This window comes from Camarhynchus parvulus, chromosome 2 (assembly GCF_901933205.1).
Source record: "Camarhynchus parvulus chromosome 2, STF_HiC, whole genome shotgun sequence".
NCBI lineage: Eukaryota > Metazoa > Chordata > Aves > Passeriformes > Thraupidae > Camarhynchus > Camarhynchus parvulus.
In genome coordinates, this window is record NC_044572.1 from 90,442,633 (window position 1) to 90,465,210 (window position 22,578).

A 22,578-nucleotide genomic window follows, 5' to 3' on the forward strand; every position below is an offset into this window, starting at 1 on the left:
TATTTATCCTGCTTCCTTCATCTGTCTTTCACAAAGAACAGCAGCATTGCTGTCAGCAGGCTACAGGTTCCTCCTTCCCTCTTTTCTTCAAATACTTTATTCAAGTGAGACCATTTAATAGAAGCTTTGCAAAAAACTGACAAAACCATAATAGATTCTAAGTGTCATTTGCTATTTCACTCAGATGATACTTCAGTTGGAAAAATCCAGTGTGTACTTTTGAGTTGAGCTAGCAGAACCAGAAACAATTGAAATAACTTAGACTACTTCAGTATTCCAATGCCTGTAGCCAAGACTAGATATCATATGAGTGTAAGGAAAGGCAATATATTGACTGTAAACTGCACATACCACCCTAGAAACTCAATTGAGTTTTGAATGTTGAAGTTTCTTATAGGACCTGAATGGGAATTTGAGACATCCTACAAAACCTCATGATTTCACAAGGGCTTGATTATTTTTCAGTGAGGAAAAAGGCATGCATTTGTAAAAAAAAGATAAAATCAAACAGCGCAACAAGCCCTTCTTACCCTTTACTGGGTACATCTTTGCATACAACACAAAAAAACACAAACCTCAAACAAAGAGAGGGCTATATAAGTCATGCAATAAGCTTCTTCCAGAAAAATCCAGAAATTTGCATGACAAATTGAAGGTGATGGTTATCCCTCTTATCTGATATTCTGATATCAGAACTAAGACTTTAAGAAAGGATGCTTATTTGCATTCAACACTTTGTTTCTTTTATAGGGAAAAACATGAGCTGTAATACTAACTTTCCATAAACATCCATTGTGTCTTATTAAGATAAACATCAGATGTCACCTGTTGTAATTTTTCAGATGCTAAACTCAATGTGATAAAGAAAGTAAGGCATTTTAAAAGCCTGTGTTATCCAAGTTCATAAGCAGCAGAACTAAAAACTTTTCCACGGTTCAGAAGTCCTGAATAAATCTCTTCAAATGACCCATTTCTATTCCAACCCTCCACTTCATCCATCCAAAAAGGATGCTAAGGCTTTCTTCCACACCTCATGCAGCAGCAAATATTGAAACTACTCAGATTTACACCTGGTCAAATTAGTGGGAAGTCAAAGTACAAGAATTCAGCTCATGCCATATTTAGATATGAAGACTGCAATCACTCTGCTAAATTGATTGATTCAAAAGTTTCAGGGTGAGCTGTGCAGGTAAATCACACAAAGATCAGTTCTTTCAAAAGACAGGATTAAAATTTAGCAAGCAGCATACATAATAAAGAGTGGTACTTCAGTAGGTCAGAGAAAGTGACATTGACAACCCTTGAATGCTGCCAACTTAAATCACATGCTTGTCTTGAACTTTGTTTTGATATATTTAATGTACCCTCCTGAGTGGAGATTAGGATAAAAAGCACGAAAGGAAACTGGAAATATCCTTCCTACAACACAAGACAAAACGCAGCTCTTGAAATGGGATTGCCACCACTCCTGTGTGGCCTGGAAGAAGGAAATCAAAGAACTGATGGCAAATTCACTCTCTCAGAAACATCAGTCTTCCTGTACTGATCTACATTACAGAAGCTTTGATGAGACAGCTATAACAGCCTCCCCAACCAATAGCACAGGGCCTTATATGACTACAGTCAGTCTAGTTTCTGCCAGTTTCCTGAATGGAATATTGGTACTGTTCTGCCAGAAAAGGTTGTATTTGTAGAGGAGAAAAATTCATGAGAAACAAGAAACAAGAACTTCTGCATTCATACACAGACCTTCCCCCAGTCCAATGCAGGAGGAGTGAGCAAGCAGCTGTGGGGTCCTTAGTTGCTGGCTGGGGGTTAAAACAGGACAGGCATCAGCTGCACACATGTAGTTCAGATAATCATTCCAGGAAAACTGAGTCATTAACAAATACATGTAAAAAAATACAGCGAGAACTTTGTTTAGATTAAGTTCGTGTAAAAAAGCGCAACCGAAGTTGAGTTTCTTTATTATTACCTGCAGCAGCGCAGCCAATTGTTAAACACTGCAATAGGTGGTTATCAGTACCAGTCGTGTATTCCTCCTTCTGAATTACTGCAGAGCCTGTTTTCCAAGACTCTGGGAGAACACTTACTGAAGGTAATCTGGGCATGGACTCAGGATTGAACTGCAATCATACTGTGTGATTGCAAAAACTCTGACACTAATATTTTTGAAGTGAAAATAGCACATACTCAATTACCAAACCAAGCAGTTTTAAACAGATCATCGCTTGGGGAACTTTAAGGTTTGAGTTATATTCACACAACTCATTCCAAACTCAGGAGTGACCAATCCCCCTTAACCACACTCACAAAATCTTTGAAGATCATACCTCTGTTTCTTCCTTCCTTTTCCACGGAGCAAAGAGCCTTGTAGTTTGATCAAAGCCCACGCTGATGACAAACTCTCCTTCTGGATCCCACTTCACATCTTCTACACTGTTAAAATGTCCTGAAATCACAACTTCTGGAGTCCATTCTTTCTATGAAAAGAGTTCCACAAAGAAGTAAGGAGTTTTTCATTTGACTGGTTGGGATATTCTAAGCAAAATAAAACTACAAATGTGCTTATTAAGCAAGTAAGAAAAAGATATTGGTAAGTAGCAAATTATTAGAACTCAAGAGAGGCTGAAAAGACAAAAGTACTGATGTATTGCTCCCATCTGAAACTTGTGTTATTTGCTCAGCTGTGAATAAAGCACAACCACAAAGCAGTTCAAGCTATTAAACTGACTTCATGATCCCAACAGGTAAGAAACAGGGTTTAGAGCCTGGAGGATTTCAACCTTCCTTCTGTGCAGGAATTAGACTCCTACAGAATATTACATTCAGGAAAGGACTATTTCAATCACTAATTTTAAATTATACTGTTACAGAATAACAGAATAATAGTTTTCATAACAGAAGTTTACCTCAAATGACTTAAAAGTACAATTCTTTTAAGTAATACTACTAACAAACAAACCAATGTACCTTATTTACTGTATCCTGTTTCCAAAGGTGTAGTGCTCCATGGAAAGCATGAGCGATGATCATCGAACCATCTGGACTAAACTGGCAGTCAAAAAATCCAAGAGTATTGCCACCCACTTCACCTACCCGTACCTAAAATAATGAACAGATGTGAAATATACATGAGAATAGCCTTCTATTCCTACAAAATCGTTCTTACTTCATGAGATGAAAAACCACCTCTAGACAAAAGTTCACATTACACACTCAAACACATTCAAGGAATATTTTAATTGCAAAGTTAAGCACTGAAATGTCATGGGAATTAAAGTTGTGTGCCAGTTGAATGGAGCCTCCCTTCATATTCATCTCAAGATAGGATTCCCCCAAGGGAAAGAAAACACTGCAATAGATTAGATGCAAACCCAAATGTTCTGTGTTTCAGTCCAGCTTGTTGGATGCAACAGTTTCTTATCATCTGTTGCCTGGCTACTGCTCTGTTGCACAATAAAGGAAAATGATCCAAAGAAACAGTAGTTCCCAAGTACTTTTTTTTTTCCTACTTAATTTCCAAGATTCCCTAGCACACTTTCACTTCTCTGTTTTTCCATGAATAGCTGCAGTTTGATCCACACTCCTTCTGTGGCATATTCTGGCCTCTGTTTTGTGCTTCTCTTATGACTTCTCATATATGCACACACACAGGCCTTACAGTTGCTCTAGTGCCCCTTCACTTTTTTAATTTCATTAAAAGATTAATAAAGTTACACTTTCAAGTTTTATTCAAGACATAAGACCACAATTTCTTGATTTGGTCTTATGTCTTGAATAAAACTTGACATTATGTCTTGAACACTTTCCAGCTTTCAACTCCCCCATTCCTATACAGCCTCTTTTAAGACCAAAACAAAATGAACCAATGTCCCATTTTAAATGGCACTGCACTAGTAGTTCAGATTTATTAGCACTCATTCAAAAAAAATACCACTCATATTGAAGTGACTTTGACATGCCATGCTAGAGGCAGAATTCTAGTCTCACCTCTGAGCAGGGGAATGAATTTCTGAAGACATCTTGTTCATCATATCATGATGAAAGAGAGAAACTGGGATGTTCCCCTTGTGCCCTTCCTCCCTGCAGGCTTCCAGCTCAGATTTTCCTCTCGTGATGCAAAATGGATTTTTGTAGTTAAAATGTCCGATCTGAACTTGAAGCTACACATTTGTGGTAAAACCAATCCAAAGAGAATGTAAAATTAAAGAATCACAACTTGCAACAAGCTTTACTACACAACCCATTTTTAGAAGCTTGTGAATTTAGCCTCAACTCCCTGTTACATCTAGGGACATCAAATGGCACCTCTATGTGATTGCCCTTTTATGAACTAATTTCTACTTCAAGCACAAAGGCATCAGAATTTTTCAATAAAACAGAGGAAAAATTAAATACCCTACTGTAATTCCTGCTTTTTCACCCAAAAGACAATTGGGACTTTGTGACAGGAAAGACCTCAAACAATGGCTGGCATAACCCAACACAAACAACTTCAACTGAACTACTGCAATTTGGAAAAGCAGGTCAACTGAAAAGACATCAATCAAAGCACTGGAGAAGTATGGTTGTACTACTTGTTTATTTAGGATGATCCACATCAGAACAGCCTTCAGAATACTACATGAGTGACACATGAGTATTCAGCTCAAATGAAAGAAAAACCTAATGACACAGCCAAGTTACTGTGAGTAAAATCAGGCTTGTGAATTGCATGTCAGCTGCTTTGTGGTAACTGCTTAGGTCACATTCCCACAAGGATGAACTGCAAATAGTTCAGGAGGGTTTCTTCCTCGTCTTACCAGGAGCACATAGCATGCATTGCTATGCCTTGTACATTCTGAATGACAGTTGAGCACAAACACCCCTTATGAACTCCCCAGTACAGCAATAAGAAAACAAACAAGCAATAGAAATCGTGTTGTATCCCTTATTTTTAAATACAGTTTTACTCGCAACAGAGCATCAGAACGAGTATTTTTGCAAGAAAACACTTTGCCTTTCTCTGCCAGAATTTTAGAGAGTTTTTGCTCCCTACAGTACACACATGATGCTGGACACACAACTTGCATACAGCACATATTGTGAGAAAGACTGACACTTGCCTGTTCTAGCCAGACTCCAGATTCTTTATCAGGTTCCCAGATGATCACAGTTTTGTCCATTGATGCAGATAATATCCTCATTGGTTGCTGAATGCTGCCATCTACAGTACAAGGAAAATTATTACCCTACAACCTAGGAGCATATGTTCTGAAGAAATTAGGTAATACTGAAATATAAACACATTAAAAAAATTGTTCAGCATCAGAGACATGTAATGCATTTCTTATATGCCAAATTTACAGGCTCTACATTATTGCCAGGCATTCTTTAGGAGATATCATATTCTCAGCCATAATCACCCAAAGAAAAAGTAAAACACATACATGAGAAAACCATATTCCAGTTTTCTCACTCCCAACTTATATTGAATTAAATATTATTTGGAGGAAAAGCTAGAGTTCCACAAGGAGAATGCACAGCAGTTCTCGGTTCCATTCCTTAAGTAAGTTTTTACTGAGGATTTACAGCTCAAAATAATTGCCTAGCATTCACTGTTTGGGTTTTTTTCCCAAATTGTTAGGTTTGCTACTGACTTCAGCAGACTCTAGCACCCTGTAGCACATACAGTAACTCAGGACTGCTCCTCAGAATGCAATGAAACACTCCAGAAAAAAAGCCCAACACAGAATGGGAAAGAGGGAGCTGGTTCATCAACAGTTGTGAAACCTGCAGGAAAAACACTGACGAACTTTTCTTCATAACAGAGATATTGGCAGGCATCTCATGAGGTCATATGTCAGCAACAGACTTCCCACCTTACCTTCTGCACTGAGAATATGTCCCTCAGATCAGTTTGCCTCTAGTGAAAATCTATTTTAGGGAACCCAGCACTGGGCAGGCCACAGAACAGAAGCAGCTTCACATATGTGGAGGAACCTGGAAAACTTCAGGGTCTAACAGGACAGTTTTCAGATTGCAGTGCAAGGCTGACAGGCCTACACTGTGCCTAAATCTTGTTCTAAAAGGCTAAACCTTTTACTGGTGTCTAATTTAGAAAAAAAAAGAGAAAAGTTTAAGGACCAGATAACTAAACCAATATTTTTAAAGCAAGTCCTGTGTCTTTCACTAAGTGTATTTTGACATTCTAATGGCACTCTGATGTTCAAGTGTTGTACACACCAGCAAAGCTGTTCTTTGTACTGCTGAAGTCACCTGCCATCAGTAACTCTAAAATATACCAGAAAAAAGACACCTTTGCCAGTACAAATAGTCAAGGGTGTTCTGACTGTGCAATGTCAAATCAAGAATCTCCTTCCCTTATGTCAGGCAGATACATAACAGCAAACCAGTACTGCAAACAAGGCTGTCAGAACTTAAGGATTTCAAAAGAAAGATAAATACTAGAGCAAAATGTAAAATTAAACTATAAATAACACTTTCAAATGGGAGTCTGCACTAATGCCTTAAAGTTACATGCTTGAGAAAAACTAATACTCCAGGAATCTACTCATAAAACATTATTTGCAAAATTTAAAGACTGACATCTCTACAGGAACAAGTGAACATGCAAACACAATACAAAGACACGTGAGTGTACTCTATGTATACGACACTTAACACTCGTAAGTGTTTGGTATCTTTTTACCTTTGGAAAATGAAGGTTGCCAGTGAACTGCATACACCCAGTTTTCATGACCAGCCAACACAGACTCCAAAGAAACTGCATATGATGTGCCAGCATCTAGCACAAATCAGAGAAAAATAGATTTCTTTCTAAAAGCCAAGAAAGACCAGGTCATTTCTTATATCTTTAGTGAAAATAATCAACTACTTTCAACATCTACCATAATCTCAAAAGTTTCCTGACACTGAACAGCTCCTTGAAATCCTACTTTGGCACAAGCACTGAGGATCAGATTTATGGTCATAGGTCAGTGTATTGCCTCAGAAGGGTCTCTGAGAATTCCTGGAGAACTCTCAAGCAGTGTTGAAATAAACGCTCTAAATTGGCACTACGCATACTCTTATGCATATTTGCATCTCAAATGACTGCAAACACAAGCATTAAGATACTTCAAACAGGGAATCAGGATTTGCAGAAGTATCACGAGCACTTTTTACACATACCTTAATTATATTAACTAGGTTGCCAAACCATTTACTCTACAATGTCAGCAATGCAAGCATCTGATGTTACTGTGCTTAAACAGCTCATTAAATGACCATAAAGTAAGCCTGCACATACTTATCTGTTATTTGCAGTATTTTTCTAATCTTTAAGTTATAGCAACACCTTTTAATTAATTGAATTCAAAAGAAAATGAAAGCTAAGCTATTAAACTGGAGAACTACAGAACAGCTTCTCTCCCACAGACAAATAAGTGTCCTACATATTGCATTTGGAATATGCATAACAATAACAACCCATGTTGGTATTAAGCCCTCTCACTGCTTTACCATTTCGTGTAATATATCATTAACTATTGGCTTTAAAACAGTAATTCTGCTTTCTTAACAGCTAAAAATAATGCAGTCAACACAAAACAAATACCTTGTCAGTTTCCCCAGAACCATGAAAAGATAGACAAGTGAAAAGTTGTGCCAGAGAATTTTATAGCTGTTACCTACCTTTAAGAGTAAAAATATTCTCTTTCAGTTTTATGGAATCATCTTCAGTTTCTGGAAGCTGCTTTAATTTTGTACATACTTTCCAAATTCTTATCAAACAGTCCTTAGCACAGCTTGCTAAGAAAAGGTCTTCACCTATTTGTTTTCAGAAAAACAAGAAAAAAATAAACAGAGCCATATTTTCATTGCAATTACTCCCATGACTAACCTACCATCTTTCCATACATGCACCTAGCAGCATTATCCCAATTTTTCCTATTGTACACAGTATCATAAAAAAATTCAGTTTTATTTCAACATAAATTCACTTTCCCTACCATTCAAATTCAAATTTCCCTACTACGATTCAAATTCTCTACTATTTTATAACACATTAGGAATACGTCCATGATTATAAGATGTGGAAGACATGGTAAGCACTCTACATGTTATACATATACTTCCCTACTATTAATGAGCCTTTGCTTTTGGAATTCTATCAGTCTCAATAATTGTCAAAATCTCCTTTCCTCCTTTTTTTTCTCCAGTCTTGTAGCATCCTCAAATTCCTTTTTTTTTTTTTTTTTTTTGTGTCATTGCAATAACTATTTGATTAGTTAATGCCTGAAAAAATTTTCCTCGTAATTTCCCAATTAAAAAAAAACGGGGTTGGGGAAGCAAGAAAAGAAAATATAAACATACTATTTCCCCCTACTCTTCCTCACTCAGATACAGACATTTGTATATTGAAAAGGCAAAGTTGCTAAAACCCCAATTTGTTTGCATTAAAATACCAGTCAGGTAAACATACCTGAAACAAGCAAGAAAAATGTTTTAAAAGGATACAAAGTTTCATCTTGATTTTCAATATCAATTACCACCATCTCAGGAAAACAAACATCATAACCACCAAGAGCTTAGGTGCTACAGTGCATCAAGGTCAACTTTTGGAGGGGTAAAACACTAGTACTGCCATTAAACCACTATTGCACTTTATTCATCTTGCATACTGACCACAGACTGCCCACTCAACACCTCTTATCCAATCTTCATGGCCAGGGAGTATTAACGTTTTCTGAAACTGAATAAAAACTCCTGTTACATCACAGAAATGCACCTAATGACCATGCAGTTATCAGCAACACGCTTTATTTTTTCAAGTCTTTTATATTTATAGCTTCTATTATCTGAAACAGAGAAAAAAATAAGCCACAACTAAGGATTGTAATTTACACACAGATTCAAGACGGGCCTTTTTTGTTTTGCCACCACTGGATAAGCACAGGTAACCCATACACGAGCAGGAAAGGAGGTGAATTTAAGGTGCACACCTTCAAGAGGCTACAGTCTCTCTTTGATAACTCTGAATTTTTTTTAAAGTTTATCACGCTTACTGTGGTACACAAAGAATAACATAATGCAAGTTTGATGTGACAAGTAATTTCTTGTATTTGTGTGAAGTGGATACAACTGCAGATGATGAAGAAAATGAATACAGGTAAAATCAAGCATAAAAAGAAGGGTAAATGCTTTGACATTATTTTCAAGAATTAATTTATATTTATATATTTATAATAGAATATTATTAATAAGAATCAGTTACAGCACTGGAAATATTCTGTATGTTTCTTAAGTTTATTGACAAAAATATTGAAAAAAGGAAGGTATACATCAAGAACTGCTGATGGAAAACTCTACATGAACACGGGATCAGGAACACCAGAATGCAAACACAGTCTGGATTCCCTTTTAAGAACTTTCACTAGTAGTTTATTTTCATTTATAACATATGTAACATTACTGTTTTATTTTGACTCAAGTACAACTATTTACTCCTTACTTAGAATTTAACCCATTTCTGCTTTTCTTTGCCCAGAAACAGCCCTATTTCCACGACATTTTTTTATTCCAAGTTGAATTTCAATGTCTGAAGTAACTGTTACAGTTAAAACACTAGTTAAAACAGTTACTTTAGTATGAATAACTTATCACATTATTTCTGGCATTATATTCTACTAAATCCTTTACCTAGGCCTACTTAAAACTACAACTAAATGAGTACAAGTCTGCAACTGAGGTCTCTCTTCCAATCTGTGACAGGGAAAAAGAAAAAAGGAAAAATTTGTATGTGTATGAAAAATAATCCATACTCAGAAATTGGTGCCTCTCTCTTTGATCCAACATTTCTGATATTCCCCAAAACCACCTTCCCAACAAACAGTGTTACTCTGCCTCTCCTCATCACACATTTGCAGTCACGATCATAAAATGGTTTCATTTGGAAAAGACATTAAAGATCATCTATATCCACCCTCTCCAGCCATGAGCAGGGAGACTTTCCACTAGACCAGGCTGCTCAAAGCCCCATCCAACTCGGCCTCAAGCTGCTCCAGGGATGGGGCATCCACAACTTCCCTGGGCTACTGTTCCAGTCTCACAGTAAAGAATTTCTTCCTAATTTCTACTGTAAACCTACCCTCTTTCAGTTTGAAGCCATTGCCCCATTTCCTGTAACTCCACGCCCTTGTAAAACATCCGTAAAACTACAGAACCATCTATATATGAGATACATGACCAGAACAGGATACGTGATCAGACTAAGCTGATCAAATACTTCCAAATCAGAAAGTTTAGGCCTTAAGAATGTGTTCTCACAGCCACCTAAGCCTCATTTGGCTGGTCACTTGTGCAGCCACTGGCACTTCTAGATAGGGCATTCCAGAGAGATGTTTATGTTAAACACCTAACGGGTTATGTGTAAAGGCAGGAAGGAACAGTCCAGGAAGTGACATGAAACAGCAACCTAAAGATTGTTCTGAAGATGACATGCTTCTGGCAATACATAAAAAATATCTTCAGCAATCGATATTTCAGATAATAGATAAAACACATTTATTTAGTAATTTATATGATCTTTGAGAAAATGCTCTGTATTTTATAGTCATTAAGGTTAGTTGGTAACTTTTTTTCTAACTGAAAGATTTGTTCAGGCTGAACTGTTGCTAACATCCTTCTCTTTCATTGTTTCTTAAACACTAAAACAGTGTATGCATCCCCTGAAACTTGACCCTAATATTAATCTCAACACACATCTAATCATTTTCTCTTTTCAAGGTGTTGTGGTGTGGGGTTTTTTATAATTACCCATCTTACATCAAAGAGATCTATTAAGAAAAGCAACCATTTGTTTTCCCTTAAAAGAGTAAAACTAATTATTTTGAGATTATTAATACCACCCCACATTTCTAAGTCATTTCCCAAACAGGTTTTTAGGCACTACTTAGCTTGAAGTCAAGCATGCAGTTCTTTTGTGCTGCAGAACAAGCATATTTAAATAGCCAACTAGAAGTCTGTACTAATTTTTATATGCTTACATTGAATAGACCCAGTGATCTATTCACATGATTTAAGGTGGAGGCTGCTGAGTTTTATTACCTCATATTCACTCACGGCAGTAATACCAGCACCAGATGGTGTATGAGGCCCCACTGCTGAAGAGACATACCCCCAAGCCCCTGAAAATGCATCTAGTCCCATAAATGGACATAAATGCTGCTTTCCCATCCCTATAACATCATCCTCCACTCTTCACCCATCTGAGCAGAGTCAGTACAGTGGCTGGAAAACAGAGGTGAACACAAGGGCTGTTACTGTATACAGAAGTGAAGCATGAGGAACACAACATTCTTGTCATATGATTTAGTTTAAGGTGGTCTGGCAGGAGCACGGAGTTGGAGCCAGCAGTCCTTATGGGTCTCCTCAGACTTGAGATATTCTAAGATTTTATGATTCAGTCAAAGTTTTCAAGATATTGGTTCCCATAAAAATAAAAACTGCTGACTGAAACTGAGCAAGGAGGAGCATATGCTGTTATGCTAGGATTTTTAGTATTTTTTTTGCCCTTTCCTTTGAAGTTATGTCTCTTGGCATCCTATATTCAGTTTCTTCAGATGTATTCAGTTCTAAAATTGAATCAATATAAAGGTTCGTGAAGATGCACATGGTCATTACTTTTAGATGATTCAAAGTTGCTATTATTGTCTAGGTTCTATATACACCAGTGTTTTGAGCTGTCATTCTTCTCTTTTTTTACAGATTTTATGGTCTCATATTTCTTCTCTGTTTCAGTTTCCACTTGGTCCTCACTGGATACATAAGAGGTTACAGTGCCAACAGTTAAATATAACAAAACCTCCTGGTCTGACTACTTCACAGGCTTTCCCATGCCTCTTACCTAATCTCTGAACATTGTTGCTTAGCAGCAATCTGGTCTCTTTCCTTTTAAGCAAAGAAAAAAGCTGTTCTGTAGGCAGCACAACTAATGAAGCTGTGGACATGCCCAGCACACCCTGCACAACTAATCCTGCCCACACTTTGGGTACATCTCTTTCAGGACCAGGCTAGTAGCCTGGCTAGTAGTTTGGTAAATTTGGCAAGAGTGGTCCAAGTCTTCTGATTTTTTCTCCAGCAGACACTAGATGTGATATCTCTCCTTTATGCAGCTGTTAATCTCAACCGATTAGAAAGAGCCTGAATTATCTTTGATTCATCCCCCTATTCCACTTCTCAACCATGCCAAACTATTAGGGTGGAACCCAAAACACATGGCGCACCATCTTCTCAGAAAAACAAAGCTCAAATAGAAATGATTTTGGTTTAAAACTCTAATTTAATCTGCTGGTTTATTTATTTGCCCTCCACCGGCTACATCTGTAGATGTTATATCCCTAGCAGGAAGACATATTATGGTTTCTGAAAGATTTTTCCCTGGATACTTTTATAAATCAATACCCTCTTCCAACAAGTCAGAAAAGCAAAGAATTCATTTTCTCTCTACTATATAACACAGTAAAGGATCTGTGGGTAAGGAGTCTCAAAAGATGAAAAGCATGCCCACTCAGTTTTAAAAACCAAGCAGTTTTTAATGCATAAATACATTTTGACTGCAAAATTAATGAATTTACCAAAAGGTAGCCTGAATTAGCTAAGGAAAGATGCCTCATCCTCCCACAGAGTCTAACAGTGAGTGCCCTTTAAGTTTCATAAGAATGCCCTATTATGAATGCATGTTCTACCTCTGCATTCATACTCACATTCATAACAACCTTTTCGTGGATGTTAACTAAAGGAAGTGCTTTACAAGAGTCACTGAATTAACTGAACAGAGCTACAGGCCCTTACCAGTAAGGGAATGACACAGGAACTAAGATTCTAATCACTCTCCTATGCCAAGTTCCAGTCAAAAATGGCAAGGCTATAGTAACACTTCCTTCAAATACCTTTAATACTGCTAAGAAGCCATAAAAAAGGTGTCAGTAGATCTGAGAACCTGATGAACGAGATTTAGCAGCTAGGCAGAAATTCATGTCAAAAGGCTTGCAAGGATGTTTTAATTATGTTAATAGTTGTAAAGCACAACACAGACTCTTCTCTTTGAAGCCTGCACAGTGAGGCCTTCACTTAGCTAGAAGAGATGTTCTGGAAAGTTCACGATAGACATCAACAAGAAGTCCCACCTTATTTAAGAGATATTCTGAACACCAACTCTGCCACAACAGCTGGTGAAAATACTTTCTGAAATTGAAACTGTGAAAAATAACACATGCAAAACAAAACTGCACACCCCTTGTATAAATCAAGTTTCCTACCTCCAAAAAAAGAGAGCACAAACTTGCTTATGAAGCTTAAGAGGGAACTTGTTAATTCAAGTTACCTTCCTTTACCCTCCACAGACTGACTGCCTTTTAAAATGGCAGACTATTGTTATACCAGAAAGTTTGGCCAACAATGGACAAAATAAGTTATGTATCTGAATTTTTGGTAGTCAAACTGTATATAATTTGTTAACCTGAATCATACAAAAAACCAAATTTCCAACTCTGAAGGAGAAAAACCAACCACACAGTCCCTGAGATAAAAGTCTTTCTTTAACACATTGAGAATCAATAGTGGCATTTTGCCGTTGCTAATTCCCAGAGAATTAATTAAACTGACATAACTTAAAATATACACAGGAAAAAAAAAAAAAAATCTAACCAGGCACCTTTTTTTTGGGGGGGGAGATGCAAAACAAAAGAGGACATAACATTTCTCTACTGCACAACAAAAAAATATTTATCTGTAATGGCAGCACAACAGGAAAAACTAAAATTTTCTCTCCCGCTTCCAAATAACACATGAAAAATATGTGCTTTTATAAGATCAGATACTCCTAAAAATACTTTTTTTGATGTTCAAAAGCAGTCAAGCATAAAGGGCACACTTAGCAATAAACATAAAATTCCTCAGAAGTCATAACAGTTTCATTATAAGAATTTATAGAATGAAAGTAATACTTCCAATAACACATGAAAAATATGTGCTTTTATAAGATCAGATACTCCTAAAAATACTTTTTTTGATGTTCAAAAGCAGTCAAGCATAAAGGGCACTAGCAACAAACATAAAATTCCTCAGAAGTCATAACAGGTTCATTATAAGAATTTATAGAATGAAAGTAATATCATTTCCATATGAACAACTCAATCCTGGATACTTAATTAAGGAGGACAGTTGCAGCAATTTTGTATCAGTGGGAATAGCAGCAGGCTACCTTCACACAGGGGAAAAAATTAAGAAAAACACTTTCATGCACTGAATTCAACTTCAATATTCGGCATGTGTACTTCATCATTACCTGGAAAATGGATGAACTATTTGAAAAAGGCTGTTGTATGCAATGGCTACATAGAGACAGAAAGGACTTACTAAAGAACTTGGAAAAAATCACCAGCACATTTGAAAAGAAGCAGAAAACTCAGTAATGCTCTGAGCAAGAGACAAAAATTGTAATTACCTGACCATTCTGCTGTATGAACAAACTTATTTTGCAGTCATCACCACCACAAGCCAGTATTGGTACTAGAAAGGAAAAGAAGGTCTTCAATTTTTTAAAAGATCTAATATTCTAGGACATGAAAAAATATAAATAATGTAAAAATCAATATAGAAATATATCGAAATATAACAATACTAACAGACAGGCAAGTGTAATACCACTTTTTAATGTTTTCTACATTAGCTGTCTAATAAATTAGTATCTTAACACAGAACTCAAAAAATTATTTTAACTGCAAATAATATCTATAAATATTTAAGATGCTAAAATGAGTAGCTTGCCTCAAGCTCATATATGTGTAGGAAGTTCAAGTATTAGAGTTTTTAATGAAGTTTTCATTCAAGACTACTCAAGTCTTGAGTAGCAGTTGACTTCCACTGGCTAACCTAAAAAGTGCACAAACCCTGTAAGTCTAGTGAATCAAACCAGAGAAAGTTATGTCTGAGAAGGTTAAAAAAAGAGAAGTTAGGCAGTGTATTACTTCTTCTCTCCAATAGAAGAGGATGAGGAAAACTAGTTAACACTTACTCCACTCTTCTTTTTTTATGTCATAAGGAGGAAGTGTTACTGCTAGGGACTGAAACAGTAAACAAAATAAATTTAGTATAAAACTATGAAGAAATAAATTATAAGTTAAGGGCTAGACATTTGAATTTCTCAAGTCTGGATAGAAAACTAGATATTAAATTTCACTAAAATCAACTACTTCTTAAAAAAAAAGCCTCCATGACATCCCTTCATATAGATAATTTTATCTTTACTATGGATAGATCAAAAATCAACCTGAATATTGATAATATGTTTATCCTCTATACTAATCTCTTCTTTCTACTTGTACCAAATCTGTGCCTAGTTATCCACTGTTCCTCTTGCACTTCTCAGCCACATTCCATATTCCCATAGTTCCATCACTTGCTTCCTCTCTCCAATCTCTAAGTCACAATTCACCTTCATCTCCTCCTCTCTTTAATAGGTCTAAAAAACTGCTTTGCATTGAAGGTCATGAGCTGCTTTGAATGAAGACCTGGTCATCAGGTCCCAAGAAATTAGGCAGGAGTGACGTTTTCTTCCATAAAACACAATACAATGGATGTTCTTGAAGACAACATCATCCTTTCCTGAGCAACACATTTTATGGGCCATTACTGTAATTACATATTTACTCAATAGAGTGAAACTTTAATTAAGAAAACCAAAGAGAGAATTATGATTTAGTTGCTGTTGAAGACAAGTGCAAATACCTTCACTCAAAAAGTTCTATCAAGAAATATATATCTAGCAAAAGTGGACTAGTATATAGTTTTTCACATAAATGCTTTGTGGTATTAGAATTTGGATCTGATCAAGATAAAATCCCTGCAGAGGAAATAAGAAAAGTAAGTTGGATAAGCAGAGCTTTTCCAAGTTCACTTGCTCTTTTTTTTTCACCTGTTGCAATTCAGTTCTGAGGAAACAATTATTTACTGTCAGAGGCCAAGCTACAGCATGACAATTATCCAGGTCATAGGAAGAATCAGACTATATGACAAATAGCTGATCAAGATTTGTAAAAACTAAATCCTATTGCCAGCATTTTAGAGGCAGAGTTTGTGTAGACATTGTAAGGCAAAAAGCAAACAAGCAACCAAAACTGCAAAAAGCTCTTCTTCGAGGCTAAACAGCAAAGGTACAGAAACTCCTTAATAAAGAGGCTGACAGAGAAGATGCATTCCAGCTGCAAATGACTGCTCAGGTTTTTATGAGCAGTCTATCAGATTTCCCTATTTGACTTCTTGACAAAAGCAGTTCATTTTTTCTTTTTTATAATTTTTTTTCAAGGACAATCAGTTAAAATCCTAGGCATGAGGAACATCATGTGAAAGTTAGAGCATCCATTGCATATGTATCAATTTTCAATGCAAGCCTCAAATTTCTTTTCTTGCTGAAATTAGAGGTTACTATAAATGCTTCAGAAAATATAGTTTATGATTTTCAGAAAAGTAATTCTGTATTTAGTTCCTGACTTAAGAAATGCAGATTGTTCTCAAGAGAAAAACTACTTTGAATCCCTGTGCAGCTGACAACTGAGCCTTCGTAAAGATTTCTGAGCAACTCCTAAATTTATCATAATCATTTTTCCCTGAAGAGCATTAAAATTCCAAATTGCCATTAGAGATTAATGTTTCTGACAAATGATCAGCAATGATTTTTAATAATATATTTTAGCTACTTTATTTAGATTTCAGAATTAACATACTCCTCAGCTATATGGACTACTATGTCAAGTTTAGGGAGAAAACACTGGCTATGCTTTATTAAAAGCCCCTTTACAGATTTCTACAGGAAACATTTCTACACATTTACAGTTCAAAATCTAAACAGTTTCTTTGCAATTTTATCAGCAGAGGTCATCTGTATTGGAACTGGAACAAAAAAACAAATGTCTAGAAATCTTTTTTTAATTCCACACAAAATGAAATTTTTGTGCAAATTGAAAATAATTTCAGTTCTTGAGAAAAATAAAGAACTCTTTTTCACTTTAGGAGTACTGTACTGCTTTGGATAACTAATCTGAATTGGGATGGGAAGAGTTCATAATAAAGGATTGTCCTGCTCTCAATGTAACTTTAAGCAACACCGGTTTTGGAGATTCTGGAAAACAAAATCCTTGCTACTCCACCATTCAAAGAAACGTTTCATCCAATTTGAGTTTCAGAAACACTTAGTTTTAAGAACTAATATGATAATTTTAATTTATGGTGTTTTCAGAATGTTTTCAGAACGTATGGTTACTTCTCTTATATACTACATGATTTCAACATTGAACAGATGCACTACTCTAGAGCATTACAGTGAGACTTTCTTACCAGTACAGTATCCTAAATGAAGATATAATCTATTGTTTTGCAATGTGAATGTTATACTCAGACACCACAGGCACTTCACTTCTAAAGAATATTTACACTTGAGATAATGATTTTAATTTACCCTCAAGCCTTTTAACTTCACCTCAACAAGCACATTAGTGTATTTACAGGAAAAGAGAGAGGTGTAAATGTTTTTTAATGGTGCAGATACTGCTTTTGGTATCAGACATGCTCTGAAAACAGACATTTCCAAATGGGACAACACCTTGTGATAGAGTTTTCATTGCTCCCAGAATTATCAAAGCCAAAGAAAAAGGTATGCTTGTAGGCATATAATCAAAACAAGACATCAGTGTGGAATGCATGCAGCAAAGAGCTGAAAATTCCAAATACAGTAAGAAAATTTAGCACTTTTTCAGTTGGGAGCTTGGCAAGCCTCCATCCAGGTGAAAGACTCTAATGTTACTTAAACAGAAATTTAATTCAACACATCTATCTGGCTTGAGGATACGTCTGCTTTACCAAAAAAAGCTTCTACCTATTTACACAAAAAGAATATGTCTGTGGCAGCCTACAAATCTAACATTTCTGTTAGTAGAAACCTATATAAACCATACTGAACAGGTTAAAGTAGTTCAGTATTTCAATTTTTTTCAAATTTAAGATTGAATAAACAGATGATAAACACTGCTTGGAAACCCATGGTTTTCAATGCAGGCCTTCAGATTTTTTCTGAATTTTGTCCTTCAATTCAAACAACAAGAACAAATATGTGCAGCAGCACCACAAGGAGCAGGTGGAACTAACAGCATCATCCTATCCCATTCATTTACAGCATTGTTACCCTGGTTTAAAGCTTTCCATTGCAAGAGTTCAAATAAGCAACTCCATCTGAATGCCATTTTGAAGACACTGTAATCAGTCTTTGTTTTTAATTACTGAGAAGAGTTCAGAGAAAATCTTTAGGTACAAGAATCAGCTTAAGCAGATTTCACAGGAAACAAAAACTGTGGCACACAGGTCTGGAGTTAGCAAAACAAAAATCTGTTTGGGTGATTTCTTAGATTTTTCTTCCTGCATTGATATTCAAGATGTGCAGCTTTACTTACCATCGCTGCCAGGCAAGAAGGATAAGCAGACATCCAAAACAAATCCATTTCCAAACTGCAGAATTTCAATGCATTTAGCTGGAAAACAGGAACAGACAGTGTTGATCTCATTCACTGTAACTATTACAATTACACTGTCATTTCCTTCTATATTATACAGTTAAAATTTCCCATCCACATTTATTTTAAGAAGCTGAAAAAAATCTACATTTTTTCAAAAGCATAAACAATAATATCATCTTCTGTGTGGCCATAAAAATTCATCCAGTTAGTTGGGTTAGAAGATAATACTGTGTTAAATCTATACAGCTTCACTGTGGTAACACACCAGAAGCAACACATATTGAAAAATATATCCTGTGGCAACAGCATTTACAACACAGGAAAATAAAACTGAATCCATTTTCTACAACAGCAGCTAGAGAAATGAGCAAAAACCTGCAAACATCCTCGAGATCCTGGAAATTGTTAAACTGGTAAACTAGTAATCGTTAAACTAGTAAATAAACAAGAAGATAGCAAAAAAAAAACCTGTCTACAGCAGAAGAATTAGCCCCTCTAGTACTGTAACCCACACCAGCAAGACAAAATGGAAAAGATGAGACTTCATGGGGTTCTTCGGGAGCACCAAAAATGCTTCAGGAACATGGGACTGTAGATTGGCAACTCCCACCTCTCTCATGTAGGCAAGGCAATACGAGATCTTCAAATACACCCGAGAAAGAAGAAAGTAGCTAAAGAAATGCAGTCACTAAACCTCAACCACCAAATAACACCTTAAATCTCAATTATCTACCCAATTCATTTCTTATGTATTTTAGAGTGCTGTTCTTCCCCTATTTCTGTGCAAGTGCCTAGTTCAACAGCAGGTCAAGATCCCAAACTTCACTGGACTCAAGCCAATAAGAAAAAACAAGTGACTAGTTAAACCTCACCTTTCTAATGCCAGCATTAATCATTTTACTACATAATTCTACTTCACACATATACACAGCTAGTCTGCCTCCACATTACAGAGCAAAACAACGGTTCAGATTATCATAATCTCAATATATATTTTTTAAAAAAAGTAAATTCAGGCCACACATCCCTGATGAAATATAAAGATAAATCATTCTGCAGAACAAATCTGACCCAAGGCTTTCCAAGAGTAATACAGTGCTTTGATGTACTAAAGTCTGACGACAAATCAATGTAGTTGCATCACAAGATCTTAGTATTTAATAGCTAATGGATAAGCATTCATCATTCTAATTTAATGTTATCCCTTACATTAAAAAAATGTTACCTTCTGAACCATGCCGAGACCAGATTCTCACAGTAGAGTCAGAGGCTGCAGAAGCTATTAGTACATTTAAATCAGGTTCATCTGACTGGCAGACAGCATCCACAGCAAAAACAGCTTCTGTGTGGCCTTTGAGAGGAATGCTTTTCACAACCTGAACACATGAGAAAATTTTACAAACTTTAAATTACAGTAACTTATATGAGAAAACTTTTAAAGCAACTTTGGGAAAAAAAACCAACTTAATATTTCAGGAAACCCAGAGAAGGGATACAACAACAATGAGTATTAACTTCATAAGATTTTGCTCAAAGCTAAGCAGAATTAAATGTTCCCGTGTACACTACACTCTCACTATATAACTTCACCCTTCTTTGAGGGAAGCTGGAAACAGTACAGAAAGTTAGGAAAAGCAGTTTTCCTTCCTTTTTCTCCTTCTCTTGTCCCTCACCCTAAGGAACATCTTACAAAAGTTTGGAGAACCTTAGTGAAGGAGACAGAGCAGAGAACACAATGGAATAAGCAGCAGCTACAGCAGCTCTAGCAGCAATGTTTAGAGTCTTCTCACAAACCAAAACAGCTTTTTACTCTTCAAAATGCCAACATGAAAAACAAAACTGCTAAATTTAGACAATGAATACAGGTGATTCAATTTGCAATCTGTTCCTCATAAACACAAAGAACAAAGTGAGAAACTTTTAATTTTGCAACCAGCAGTCATCCAACATTTATTCAGATTTTATCATAGACAGACTTGACATCTCTTTCCAAAATACAGCCTGGTAGGCCTCAGTGAGAATTTTTGATTGGTTGAATACAGCCATTCCCAATCCAGCGCTTAATAAGCAAGGTATTAAAAGCTAGATAAACAAGTGTGGTTTTTTATCAAAATTTCAGGTCATTCAGAAGGCTCTTTCACACAACACTGAATCTCTTCCCTTACATTTTACAGTACAAATAATAAATTAGCATTTCTCCTTACTTTTCTCTATTTCTCTGAAAAAAGTCAATTGTTGCACAGATTTTTTTATTTTCATTTTTGTTAAATATCTACTCAACTTATATATCATCCAGGTAAGACTATCTATATACAAACCCCACACTGTTGTACAGATGTACCAGAAATCACTTGAAATGGATATAAGGAAACAAGGAAGAAGGATACAGAAAATGCCAGCTCAGAATGGTCCTCATGGTTTGAAGGTTTTAAGGTGGCTTAAAGAAAACTGCCACATGAGATCAGAAAGCTGATGCGTCAAGAACAGACAAACAGAGTGTTTCAGACACCTAAACAAATCCACTCAATGACTGACAAGTTCGTTAATTTCTTTACCAATGCTGATTTGAAAAAGATGAACCACAGAAAAGAGGAAACAACATTTCTAGTAATACATAGCAAGACAGAGTACCAACAATTTCAAGGATATACACACTGGGTTCAATTAAAAAAAACAAAAAAACAGTCAAAGTGAAACAAAGAAACAAATAGTATGAACCAGAAATACAAACAAAACAGATAATTTGTGATATGTGAGATACTACTGCAGAGGGAGATTTGAAAAGAGATTATTCCTGCTTACCTGATTATTCCATGTTACTGTATCTTTCCATTCCCAAAGAATAAGTTGTTTATCAGATCCACCAGAAATTAACTCTGTTTCAGAAGCTAAAAAATATGCTTTGGTTAGTTCAGTGTGCACTTAACTTTGTAACAGCAACATAAGCAGTTCTGCTGGTTATTACGCACAAAATATCACTGGTAACCAAAGCTTCCACCGAAATAAAGTATGGTTAAGAGGAGTTGCACTGTGCAGAACTGGTTTAGAGCAAAGATATTCCCTAAGAAAATATAAAGAGAAAATTCTCAGGACTATTTAAAGTTCTGTACAAAAGTGGTAAAAATACCTTTCCAGAAGACCCTCAAATCCAACAGTGTAAATTAATCTTTGGGGGTTTGTTTGGTCTTTTTGGAAGATAGGAAAATAAAGCAAGAGAATTTAAACAAACAGAATTCAAAGCTTCACAAGAAAATTTAATTCCCAAGTTCCCAGAAAATAACTTCTTTAAATCATTTTTAAGAAGAATCTGTTTCAGTGCACCCCGTTGAAAGGATGGCAGTTTATATCACTATTAAAAACTGAAGTTTGCACCTCAGTACTTCTCAAAAAAAGGAAGCAGCACATTACATTAACAGTCTAATAGTCACATTTCTCTTCTTCAGTGAGAAATGCCTAAGAGCAAGAATATATGCCTATGAAAAGCCTGCACTAAGCAATGTTAAATCCTGGAATTACTATCCAGCAAAAGTCTCATAAATGTCTTAAACATTTGAGACATAAATGTCTCAAACATCTACCTAAAGACTCTTTTTTTCAGCACATAACCTCTATGCCACTTCAGAGCTTTATACTCAGAGATTGCTGAAAAGGCATTGCAAATCAGTTTACAAGTCAAAACATGCAAAACTCCAAATGTTACTAAAGAGACTAGTGGAAGAAAAGCAGCACAAGCCATCGACCAGTGTGAGCTGCCACAACCCCAGGCAAACATCCTCCTGGGGTGCCCCTGGCTGTGGGGCCAGGAGCAGAGATCCCCTCACCAAGGAGCTCACCTGGGTTTGGCAGTTCACATTCCTACAGACCCATCTGTTAACATGAGGCCACATCTCGAGTACTGTGTGCAGCTCTGAGCCTCCCAATTCAGGAAGGGCACTAAAGTGCTGAAGCAGGTCCAGAGATGGGCAATAGAGCCAATAAGGGTCTGGAGCATGCATCTTATGAGCGGCTGAGGGAGCTGGGGGTGTTT

At 36.2% G+C, this 22,578-nt stretch overlaps 1 protein-coding gene across 2 annotated transcripts in view; it reads right to left on the reverse strand.

The window, feature by feature from the left end:
* The window catches only part of ELP2 (elongator acetyltransferase complex subunit 2), a 37,627-nt gene that overhangs the window by 14,171 nt on the left and 878 nt on the right, over positions 1 to 22,578 (reverse strand). For both annotated transcript variants that reach the window (XM_030943186.1, XM_030943185.1), the window contains exons 3-12: positions 21,354 to 21,439; positions 19,777 to 19,927; positions 18,489 to 18,566; positions 14,492 to 14,556; positions 8,671 to 8,737; positions 7,678 to 7,812; positions 6,695 to 6,790; positions 5,109 to 5,209; positions 2,974 to 3,105; positions 2,334 to 2,483 (exon numbers count right to left, since the gene is read on the reverse strand). In XM_030943186.1, coding sequence (XP_030799046.1) covers positions 2,334 to 2,483; positions 2,974 to 3,105; positions 5,109 to 5,209; positions 6,695 to 6,790; positions 7,678 to 7,812; positions 8,671 to 8,737; positions 14,492 to 14,556; positions 18,489 to 18,566; positions 19,777 to 19,927; positions 21,354 to 21,439 — 1,061 coding nt within the window. The remainder of the gene's footprint in view (positions 1 to 2,333; positions 2,484 to 2,973; positions 3,106 to 5,108; positions 5,210 to 6,694; positions 6,791 to 7,677; positions 7,813 to 8,670; positions 8,738 to 14,491; positions 14,557 to 18,488; positions 18,567 to 19,776; positions 19,928 to 21,353; positions 21,440 to 22,578) is intronic.